The following is a 12,356-nucleotide window of genomic DNA, read 5'->3' as shown; positions in this document are numbered from 1 at the left end:
CTCAAAAGTGGAGGAAAGGCAGGATTTATATGGATTTGTTCTCAGTATACATTACCAGAAATATTGCCTGATGGGTCTCTCTCCAAGCTGTCAAAGAAATGGCAAAACTCCAAGGAATATTCTGGAAAGGAAAATTTTTTAAATAAACCAAAAGAGGTTTCAAAGCTGTTTTCAAAGCATGGTGGATCACTGAAGTTTGATAGAACAAGTGCAGTGTTTTACTTAGTTTCAATGTGGTAATCTTATTTGAAGTGGTCAGTAAAATGGCTAATGCAGAAAAAGTGGAGCAATTTTTCTCAGTAGACCTGTTCTCTTTTCATACCTGTAAGCACTGGAGAACTAGAATATCTGTGGGACAGGGATGGCTATTGCCTCGTCCATACGTCATTAGTATGATTTGTAATTAAAAAACAAGCTGCAGAAACATTAGTTTCCTTCTTTCTGTGAGAAAATCATAGAATCATAGAATGTTTTGGGTTGGAAGGGACCTTAAAGATCATACAGTTCCAACCCTCCTGCCATGAGCAGGGACATCTTCCACTAGACCAGGTTGCTTCGGATACCGGGTTGGACTTACAGGACTTGGTTCACAGTTGAAGAAAAAAAAATATTTTAGTAAAAACAAAGATAGTTTTGCCCCTGAGACAGAAAAACAATTAAACTTTTATCTAATTTTAAGTGCATTCTTGGTTCTTTTGAAGTAAGGTCTTGATACAAAGTAAGAGACGGCTGAACATGTCCTGTTATGCTGATATATGGTAGTTTGACTCTGGAGTTTGAAACTGGGTTTTAGGATGTGTTTTCACAGAAAATAAAGTAAACAGAAGTAAGGTTGCCTGTCCTGAAGTGCAGTTGTGCTCTGGTGAAGCCAGAAACCCCCTCCCCTCCCACCAAGTCCTCCAGGGCAGCGGGTGCTCATCGTCCCACCCACGTTATCAGCATCTTACAGAACTGGGCCTGTGACAAGCCAGGCCATCCTAGAGGAGAAGTGCAACAGATATTGGTGATGTTATAGAGAATTAAAGTCTTTTTCTTCTTAAAGCTGAGGAAATTTTCCGATTAACTCCAAATTTCTCAGAGGCCTTCTGTGTAACACCCCTATTTGTAAAGTTTTCAGGTAAACTGAGACAGTCTTTGTTCTATAACTTAAGTCCTTCTCTTGCAAACCTCAAAGTATATAATAAACCTAAGATCTTTAAAAATGCATCATTCTGTCAGTCTAAAGCAAATACAAAGAAAAAACAACCATTTAAAAAATCCACGTAAGAAACAAAGTTCTTCTGACACAAATAAGGTTATAAGAGTGTCTTAGTCTAACACAGCTAATTCTGTTGGGGCATAACCTGATCTCCTACCCTGCAACAATTTCCTGTTCATAACCTGCTCTTTTAAATCAGTTCCTGATCAAATCCATCCCCAGTTCATTAAAGATTATTCTACAAGAGCAGCTAATAAAAGAACTAATTGGGACACAGGCCAACATCTCCCAGGTTCTTGATAGAGTTCTGACATTATATTACTTTAAATGAAGTGTATGTGCTGATGTTATGGTGTGCAATAAATTGTTCAATAAAGATACAGAATACATTTCAGAACTCTTTTTGGGGATGGGACAGATTTTTATTTTGGTCTTGAAACAGACAGACAAGGCCCTTTTAAAGTTCTGTTCTTGAACAAATACACCAAATTTTGTAGGCTTCCCTCATCCTTTCGGTCTCATAATCCTGCAAAATCTTCTTTTGTTTCTTAAGTTTTCTATGTTTCATTGCCTGTAACAATCATAAGGGTATATTTTTTTCTTGGTTAGTTTTATTTCATGAGTGATATTTTGAGCAGAGATCAGAAAATGAGAATACACTCTACAAACATATAGAATTTCTGTTTTGTTTCCAAGAATGCTTCATATTTTCATTTCTCCTCTCCTTCAGCCGCCCACTGTTTTTGGGATACAGAGCTTATTCTTCTTATGGCACTTGCTGAAATCTTCATTCCCCTTGCCATTTAGGTCAATAGAAGTTCTGCAGCTGACATCTGTGCAAGCAGACTCAACCTGGACCACAGATACGTGCAGGCAATGGGACAGATCATGTACAGAAAATAGGAGGGGCCTAAAATCACAAAGGATATCACAATACGGGTAGGGATATAGCTCATGCCCTTTCTATCCACAGACAAACGCTTCTTGCTTGTCCTTCCAGTGGCCATTCCAACAGACGCAGCTGGACATCAGGCTAAAACTTGGAATTCACCTGGACTAGTAACCCAACCACTTCATAGCAAGGACAGATGTGCACAATGCCACATAAGGTCTGACAGCCTTCCCACTGTTCGCTTCATAGGCCAGAAGAAGAAACAGGGCTTTCTGTAACGCAGCAGCAACGAAGAACCAAACAGCTCTGGCCAAGGCAACACAAAGGTTTGTACAACATGCCTCAAGGAATCCTCACTTCACAGAGAGTTTGCAATGTGGCTCTGTGTATCCAGGTGTGATCCAAAGAGCAGCCAGTCTTCAGTACAGTTGTAGTCTGAAGGCCATTGTCATGTAATAAGTATATTTCCTGAATTCAATCAGCTGAGTGATTTCAATCCATTTCCATTTCAATCCATTTATTATAAAGCCATCACAGGTGCTTCCTTTTGTTTGACCTTCTCAGCTGAGAAACCAGTGGCTGGGTAAATAATAAGCAACTTCCATTTCACCCTTATAGACTGGATCTCAGCCTGCCTCCTTGCCTCCATAGTGTGTGCTTGTAGTTTAGAATGAGTTGGAGGAACAATGTGGCAAGTTGGTTCTGTGTCTGCATATATCTAATTTATTGCTTACAAAAAGTTATTTCTTGTCCAGCATTGCCTGCAGGATACTATTTATAGGCATATAAGTCAACAAAAGTAGGTTCATTGACATTTAAAACAGAGCTTGATACTTCATATATCAAAATTTTAACCATTTTTACGTGTTTGTATTCTGAACAAGGATAACTGACTAATTATTATATCACAACTTCTAATGAAACAATTAAAGGAAGAAACAAAAATTAGGCATTTGAGATACATTTATCTGTTGACTTTTATCTGTGTCTGCTACCACGCTAAAAATCCTAGAAAACAGCAACAAAATTTAGGTTAAGGAAGATGATAAAGAGATTAGTATCTGATCAGGCATCTATAAACAAGTAATGTAAAAAAAGCTTTTTGCATGTAAAGCCTAATTACTTTGGAGAAAATCCTTCTTTGCACACAGAAGAACAGATCATGTGCTAGCTCTAATTTATGCTGATCCTTATATATTGTACAGTAGGGATCTGCCTTATCCCTTGGCTGTCTCTACGTGACATGCAATTTTTCACAGTACTTCCCAGTGATTTTCAGAATCCAGGAGGAATTCAGCATGGAGAACAATGGCAAGCAAGACATGGTGAGTTGTGTCTGCTCATGGCAGTTATGTTATCTTCAATGTAGTTATGTTATCTTCCAGCAATATGAAAAGAGATAGCGTGTTATTATGACTACCACTGGCTTTTTTAACAGCTGTGAAGTGGAAGAATATTTCTACCTTGTCTTTCACGATCTAGCCATGTTCCCCTTCTAAAGTAATTTCCATCTTTTCTCTCTTTTCCATTTCTTCCTCCATATCGACATCTTAATTCATTAAGGAGATAAAGCCATGTAACTCCACGTATGACAGGTAGCAAACTTACTATATAAAATACAAAATGTTTCTTCATTATAACTTTTATGTTTATGATCTCTCTGAAAGCACTGCAAAATCATTGGGTGATATTACTGGTACAGTAAGCATGGCTATTTTAGGTCTATATTCATATTTCAAGATTAACAGGGGAATTTTTTTTTAATATAGTAGTTACTATAGTGACGGTGACAGTTTCAGAGAGAAAAGATGGTATTATGATAAAGATATTGTACTGAGATTCAGCTCAAGTTGTCAGGTACTCTTCAGAGAGAGTCACTTCCAGCTTTTCATTTTCCAGTATTTTTTGTTGTCATGGCAGTGCTTTGGTGAACAAGTTTTTGACCTGAATTGTAGGAGCAGAGCTGGCTGACAGTTGTTCTTTCATTCTGCAGAACTCTTCTACATTTTAAAATTGTTCTTATTCTGTACCAAAACAAACTCAAATCTCTTGGAAGCTATTTTGTGTAAGTAAACTAAACCATCCCAGCAAAGTCTAATGCTGAAGACCCATGCTTTGTGCAGAAGGGACACTTGATCCTAGGCTGCCAGCCTGTCCCAGAAAGGCTAATACTGCTACAGTCTTGAGGAAGTTCTGTGGTTTTCCTCGTTTTGAAAAGGAATTTCACTCTGGATTTGACAAAAAGCACTCAAACTTTCTCTAGCAATAAATTAAATGGCATGTTCCTATGAAAAGTTGAGTTTCTAATGATTTGATAGTTTTGCAAAGACTATTTTTTTCCTTAAAAAACAGCCTGCGCAACTATGCTGGTCTGTTTACAGATATCTAAATAAAAGACAAGAGAAAATCAATCTATATTGATTTACTGAAGTCTGTATGTGTGTAATTCTACAACTTTTGAGGCTGGACTCTAATTCAGACTTGGTCAGAACATGCCTATTTACATGTCAGCTTTTAATCCATAACTGGCAACCCATGGAAGCCTGTCCTTACAGTCACAGCTAAATATTCTCCTTGTGCTCACCCAGAATCCAAAGAGGGAGCTCTGTAGTCCAAACGTCTCCAACACACACCATGTAAGGGGGCTGCCGTCTCACAATGAATTGTCAGTGCCCATGGTAATTATCAGAGTAGCCATGGTATTACCAGTGATGGCTCAGGTGGTCCATTCTTGCCTCTGATGCCAGTAATACACTTGTTTTAAGGTGCGACAGAGCCTTTGACACCCAAAATTTACTGTACATATGGAATCATTCATGGCTGTTGGCAGCTGAAGTGTTCATGGCTAAAGTCCCAGTGACAGCTGAGGCAACATTCAGGCTGCTGGTCTTTACTCCATTTCAGTAGCTGATTGCCAGCTTAGAGCTGCTAATTAGCTACGTGCAGCACTGCTGTCTATGGCCTGCAAGTGTAAGCTGTCAGTGGAGAGCAGCCTAGCAGAGGAGCATGGGATGCTGGTCACCAGCCTCAGCTAGGCAGCACTAGAAGTCACTGACTTTGTAGCTACCTCCAAAACAAGACCAGCATCCAACTGAGTGAGATGGCAATGAAGTTTTAAGACTAGAATTTTTTCCCAGTTATAGCTGAGAAACCAGTTTCTTATCTCTTCACATCTTAGCTAACTGTGAATACTCCAGGGAAAAGTCTACCAGCTCAGCTTACACCACCATGGTTTCCATTGAAGCGTTTAACATTTCACTGGAAGGACTGAAAGCATCAACATAATCAATTGCTGCATCTCAGGAAGCAATCACAGAGCAGCTTTCCAGGCTACCTCTGTACTGAGGCCTTCTGGATAAAGCCTCTGTCCGTTCCCCATGCACTCACACAGCAGAAACAGCAAGTTCCAGAGCGTAGTAATGCCACACGGTAACCTTCTGGTGATACCACTGTATCCAGAAACACCAGGATCTCCTGTGACGGGAGTGTTGGTCTGTGGCAACAAGAAAAACTTATTTCCCATTTTTGGTTTTTCATCCTCTGGCTTTGGTAACCCTGCTTTTAACAGGAGAATTATGATGGACTCTCTTTCCATTGCAAGATAAAGAAACTTGATTCCCCTATTGCTTCATAGTGTTATTGGAGTGGTGTGACAACAATACTGTTATTTCTTATATGGAGGTGATTCGACTCATGTGGACAGCGTTGGCATTATTGCCACGTGGCATGGAGCTGAAAGGCCTAAAAAGCTGATTACGCTGAAGTATTTGAAGAAGGGCTTGAGAACACAGCCCTGAGAGCATTATAGTCCTACTCAAGCACAATGTGACTTAAAAGCCCACTGTTCCATTTCGGTTGTTTCCTTCCTGTGCCTGGAAACCTTCTCTATCTTTCAGATCAAAGTGTACTTCTTATTTTGAGTAAGGTGATAAGAGGTCTGAAAGAAATATTGTAGTCACCTAGGCTTACTCCATAGATTAGCTTTTCAAAGGGCTACAGAATCAGAGCATGTCTATGTTGGTTGTGCTGGCAAGGAGCAAAATGAGTAGCATTTAGATCCTGAGAATATAATTCCATCTGAGCTGGTTCTTCGGCCGGATCTGTAATGTTTAGTAAGATGGGTTCAAATGGGTCAGATTACCTTGGGTGAGCTGGTTTACAGTGGGGTCCTGTTCTGGGTGCAAGCTCTGCAAGCCATCAACAGAGGAAGATGAATGCTTGAAATAGTCAGCTACTTTATAACAGACGAATAACAATCTGTTATAAGGAGGAGGTGAGGATCATAATGGGAAGAAAATGGCAAAGATGATTTATGGTGCAGTAGCTTTTAGAGACCTATGTCATCTTTAAGGCCATAGAGCAATGGGCATGATAAAACACACATCCAGATACCATCTTGCCCTGAAGACCTTGTCTGGTTGATGTCCCTTAATGTAAAGTTAAGGGCATAAGACAAACACCCTAAAGCACAAGCTCCACGATGTGTCACTGAAAGCACCATCTTACTGTCATTAGTGCTCCACAGTACTCTCTTGGGGAGTCTGGTGAAGATGCTTAAGGTTGCTCCTTGAATTGTCACCTCCACTCACTGCGAAACAGGCATTGTGGGGAATCTTCAAAGGCACCAGAGGAGTTGGGCTCTAAGCTCTGGTTGTTGGGTTTCTTGGGGCTTTGTTTTCATTCCATTGCCTTTCATTATATTAGTATCTTTTGCACCATTTTACTTACCTGACAGGCTGTCATGTATAACAGTTTGCTTCTGGGTTGTGTTATTTCTTTTCTGAAAGGTTCCAGGACATTTTTTCCAGCAAAATCCTTTCTCGGTTCCTCTGTTATCCTAAAGGGTCTTTTTAAAAATTTCTGCTTTGCCGTGAATACAGGGCCATGGCACAGGACGAGGAGACTGTCAGGGCTCTCACAGCACCAGTGCTGTTGCCAGTCTCTGTGGAAACAGAGGTTACAGCGCCTGTGCGCTCCCAGGGCGGGGCTTGGAGGAAAGACAGGATGATAAGAGGTGGCATTGGAGAAGACTCAGACAAATGCAGCTGGGAAATATTTACTACCGACTATTTTCGGTGCTTCCCAGATTACTGTTAAAAACTTACATGTCAGGAAGCACCTGATATACCTGTTTCACAAACCTGTCATTATTAGAGGTATTGTCAGCCCAGCTACTGGACCCAAATTGAGTCCTTAACACAAAAGAATAATAAGAGAAAAATATTTATGTCAATTCTATTAGAATTTTACTAGGTCCATGATAATTGTCATAGAATTCTTCTTTTTGATACCTCCCAGCTGCATAAAGAAGGTCTAAGAGGGCTTTTGTTTTGTTTCTGGTCTTAGACACCAGGGCTGCCCATTCTGATCCAATCTCCCAGTTCTGTCCCTGTATTTCAGCCAGTGACAAACAGAAAATGCATGAGGAGCAGGAATGGGATTGCGTCTTAACCAACGGGGCTAAGACTGAAACATAGTTAAATCAGTACTCCTCGTATTTAGGCTCTTTTTCCCACTTTCACATCCAGCATTCCTAGCTGCACAGTGGCCCAGCTTAAAAATGGAGCTGGAAAATAACCTCACCACAATCGTATCCTTAGAGCCACCACCCACAGTCAGGAGGTGGATTAGAAACAGTTTAGGTTGAGGAATGCTTAGAATAGAGCTCTCTCCAGATCAAATATTTATCCTACCAGGCTGAGTGATTGCTGCCTCCTATCCTCTAATTTATTCCTAGTTTGGCACCTATTCCCCCAAGAGATCAGAGAAGAACCTGTTCAGACACAGCAGGGTTTCCTGCAGGTTAGTCCTTGGCATCTCCCTGCACAACATTCAGGAGCACTCCATCATGCAAGTTCCTCAGCACCCTACAGAGTTAGGAGAAGCAGCTAAAGATGCCATCTGAGGTACCTCTCTGTTTGTTACACTGAAGTGTTTTTCTTTTAATCATTTCAACATCTGAATTGGAAGGTGAGGGTTGGATTTATCTCACCCACATTAGACCATCTGGAATGCTGCTTGGTCCTGACTAATCATTTCAGCTCTATGTGCAGTGATGGCATATAGGTACCTCCAGGATCAGTTCTTCTCATCTCTCTCAGGTACTTGTTTTAGCGTGATCTGAATTTGCCTCTGCAACTGCCTGTCTCTCTGTAGCGATTTCTTAGGGAGATTGCACTGTTGATTCAGACTGGATCTCCACTTTTAGGTGGGTTAAGGTGGGCAGGATATCATTTATTTCTACAGTATTCCATCAGAATGTGGGCCATTATAGTCCATGCATGATCCACAGTGGACAGTATCCAATGCCTGCCACATACCAGATTGACAGTGTACACTGAACAAGTATACAAAACAGCTGTTAGTTTTTCTGAGGTGCTCACCATTAAAGATCCATCAGAATTGATTCCATATAGATATCAGATAATAAAGTACTGAGCCCTGCCAGTATGTTCGTATTCACATTAGATGGGAGTTGAAAGAAAACAGAGAAAATGGTGGTCCAAGATCCACACATTAGCACACATGGCACAACAGAGTCCCGAAGGAGGAATGATGCGGCTGTAGCTTTTGCAGTGTTTGAAGTTTAAAAGAGGGTATTTTACAACACTCTCCAGACATAACTATGCATCTATACATATGTAGGGCACTGAAAGAATGTAATGATTTACTCAAGGGCAAAATGATATCCCACTTGCATAAGCTGTTCATCCCTTAGGCACTGTGAGATTATGCTGTCTTTTTCCACTGAAGCCTTACTTGTGGCATTTAACTAGATCTAATACACTTGCTATTAGACAAACGCTGGGAGGTACAGTACCATAAAGAAGTAAAGAAGGCTGCTTAAAGGGGAGGAATCTCACCGTATTAGGAGTAGTTGTATTACTGCAGTTTAGCTGTTTGGATAGTATTTAATGTTATTAACAGATAGTTTTCATAGCTTTGAAGTGTATGCAAAGGTACTTTTAAATAATGTTTCTCATGTCTGAGGGGAAGGGCATATGCACACAGTTTGTGTAGAAACTGTTGTTTTCAAAAGCCTCTAATTACAAAACAATGTTTTTAAGAATTCTGGTGTTTGAAACTGGGAAGTTTATCTATTAACCAGCTTAATTATCTCGGAATAGAAGCTAATGGCCCAAATCCTCTTCTGGTACCTGAAGGGCAAAAGTATAATTCGGGAACAGTTTGCAGTGGTGGCTGTAAGCCATGTCAGTGCTGCTTGGTCCTAGACCAGCTGTGTGGTGATCTACTTTCAACACAGCAGCCTCAGGGCTGCTCTTGCTTGTACCAGATTCCCAAACCTCCAGCATTGCTTCTGTGACTGCCCAGAGCACAGGGAGACACATGGGAGGCATGGTGGGGGAAAGGTGCCCTCACCAGAAGATCCCACATTCTGGAGCTTTCCTCTAAGACCTGTGCAAAGTAGCAAAGTCACCTATTGAATTAGACTGGCAAAAGTTGCTTAGATTTCACAGGTTTTTCATTTTGCCTTTGAAGTGCCTCTAGAGGCTTTTTGTATGAATTTTTCATAACACTACTGTACTTTGTATGTTATGCTTTGTGTCTTGTGTGCAGTAAGGTTTTATTAATCAATATTGATCACCGTGTTTTCATATAGTGTTCCACTGTGATGGGGAAGCTTGGATATAGATAGTTTTCAGTCATTATTTGGATATCCTATACATCTGATACGTTTAAAATACTACTGTGATGGAATTTTTTAAAAAAAGTCATAGAAATCAAAGTTTTATTTTCCTTCTCCAAACCCCTCCTTTTTTCTATGACAGCCATCGATTAATTTTTCTCTCTGCAGCGATTTCTTAGGGAGATTACATCATTAATTTAGACTGGATCTCCACTTTTAGGTGGGTTAAGGTAGATGGGATATCATTCATTTCTACAGTACTCCACCAGAATATGGTCTGTTGTAGTCTGTACACAATCCATAGTGGACAGTATACAATGCCACAGTGGACAGTATTCTATGCCTACCACCTACCTATCTACGCTGCAGAGATTAATCGTTCTATGATTCTGTTCTATAATTCTAATTTAGTTCCCTGCATATTGCAACAAGAGGTGAAATGACTGGTCTGTCTTCAAAGAGGATGGGCACTGCAAAATATTCATGCTCCTGGGCAAGTATCACTGATGTTAGTGCAGGTCTTGGAACAGGGCATGTATGTAAGTTAAGTGTGGAGGGGAGATATTTAATGCCGCGTAGAGGAAGTTCTTTATTGCTTTGATAGCATCTATGAAGTAAATTCACTTTAGAACTGTCCGAGACATTTCTGAATAAATGACAATTTGTCAAATGCAAATATATCAACAAATACAAAGATGTATCAACACAGTTTTAACAAGAAAAGAGAGAGAGGAAGAGAAAGGTTTTAGCAGTATGGTCAGAAAGTACTGGCCCTAAAAGGTGAGAGGTGCCCAGCCAAGTCTTTTTCATTGCTTCAAGATTATCTGTGCTAAAGAACTTTCACTCACTGCATGTAGATTTAGACTTGAAGCATTGTCCCATATCCTGGGCCATGTCCTAACCATTTAGACATCTATCTTCTTTCTGGAATTGTCAGTATCTTCACTCAGTTATGCTTTAATGAATCTCTTCGAAAGGTTTTAGTTTCATTCCACTATGTAGTGGAACTAAGTTGTAAAACTAATTAGATGCTGCAAAACAAATTTGTTGTCTTTGAGTTTGTTCTGTTTAGAGTGGATGTAGGTGCGTCTAAGCATGGGAATAATTTTGTGAATCTTTCATGGTGTCATTGCAAAGATGCGTACCTGTAAATATAAATCATATCTGCTTACATTGCAGTCTTAGTAAGTATGAGAATCAAACATATAGGCACACATATTTTAGTTTGTTTTGGTGTTAGCTAACAGCAACTCTTTCCAGAGCAAACGCTTTTCCCTACAAACACACATTAAAAAGATACTCAGCAAACAACATAATCTTCATAACAGATTTTCTGTATGTAAAATTATAATATTTTTCTCATTAATAAAGTGAAATATCTCATGACATTATAGGCCCAGAAATAGAAGCTTTATGCTTTTGAGTACAAGAAATCTGCAGCCTACCAATGGAACACATAGCTAGTTGTCTGTCTGGGTCTCAAGATAATGCACTTGGAAGGCATAAGATAGGTTGCTTTCAGATATTTTATGCAGTACTGTTACAGATAAATCATCTCAACTTATAAGCAGAAGGATATGAAAAGTAGCTCCAGTAGCATTTCTAAAAATACTGTTAAATATTGTGCTTTTTTCCTCCCCCTGTAATATATGTGACATCTCCCAACATCATATGTTCTGCAGGGGGTTTGAGAATTTTGCAGACATAAGTTTTGTATGAATTACATAACTGATTCATGGTTTGCCACCTACATGTAGATAACTATCCAAATCCTGCTAATATTACTTCTATGTGCCATCAGATAATTTTGTACTGAACTACAGGTAATTATAAATTGAACCACAAAGTTCTTTATAACTTCTTTGAAAAAATAACTGCTATGCATAAATACATATGGATGTGTTTCCTTTCTTGTCTTAGGCTTTAATTTTGTTCCTGAATGTCCCTTGGTAGTCACTGCATGAACATCTATCAGTAGAAGTTCTGCTCCAGATCACACAGAACACAATGTGGGAATCTTCCCCAATGAGATTGAGCAATTTGTATGAAGATTAATACTCCTGTCTAAATCTTGACAGTAGCCTTTTAATCACATTTGGAACAAAACCATTCACAGGATGAGAAAAAGGGTTAATGACACATCTTCCCTGGAAACAGCTTGTACAAACGTGGTTCACTATATAATTTAATTTTTAAAAAACAGATTTATAGATTACATCTCACTGAATCAATTATTCCCGTAAATACAGAGAAAATAACTATCTTCCCAACAAGAAGCAGCTGTGTTTTTCAAATACTACTAAAATTTGAATTAATACTAAAAGGAACAAAAAATGAAGGGAGTAAGGGGATTATAGGCATTACTTGTTCCGAATGACATAATACCACCACAGACTCCGCACTAAGTATTTATGGTAAAATGATACTTCAGCTTTTAACTATTATTGCTGAAGTCTTATTTGTATTTACTGTAAACTCTTCTGTATGGAATTTTCAATCACTCTTATGTATGAAACAAAGAAGAAAACTCAACATGAATAAAAATATCTTAGTTTAAAAATGTGATTAATTAAATCTCAGCTCTGCTCTTCATAGATTTCTTTCATGGAGGTGACGGC

The 12,356-nt window shown here is 39.3% G+C and overlaps 1 protein-coding gene across 1 annotated transcript in view; it reads left to right on the top strand.

Moving 5' to 3' along the window:
• The first annotated feature begins 3,341 nt into the window (after positions 1-3,341).
• Positions 3,342-12,356, top strand: part of LOC142358780 (cortactin-binding protein 2-like) — a 143,654-nt gene continuing 134,639 nt past the window's right edge. The window contains exon 1 of the mRNA XM_075428178.1: positions 3,342-3,415. Within this exon, the coding sequence (XP_075284293.1) occupies positions 3,389-3,415 (27 nt within the window). The 5' untranslated portion in view covers positions 3,342-3,388. The remainder of the gene's footprint in view (positions 3,416-12,356) is intronic.

This window comes from Opisthocomus hoazin, chromosome 8 (genome assembly GCF_030867145.1).
Source record: "Opisthocomus hoazin isolate bOpiHoa1 chromosome 8, bOpiHoa1.hap1, whole genome shotgun sequence".
Lineage (NCBI taxonomy): Eukaryota > Metazoa > Chordata > Aves > Opisthocomiformes > Opisthocomidae > Opisthocomus > Opisthocomus hoazin.
Note: the sequence above shows the minus strand (reverse complement) of the source record. Positions and strands in the feature narration are given on the sequence as shown.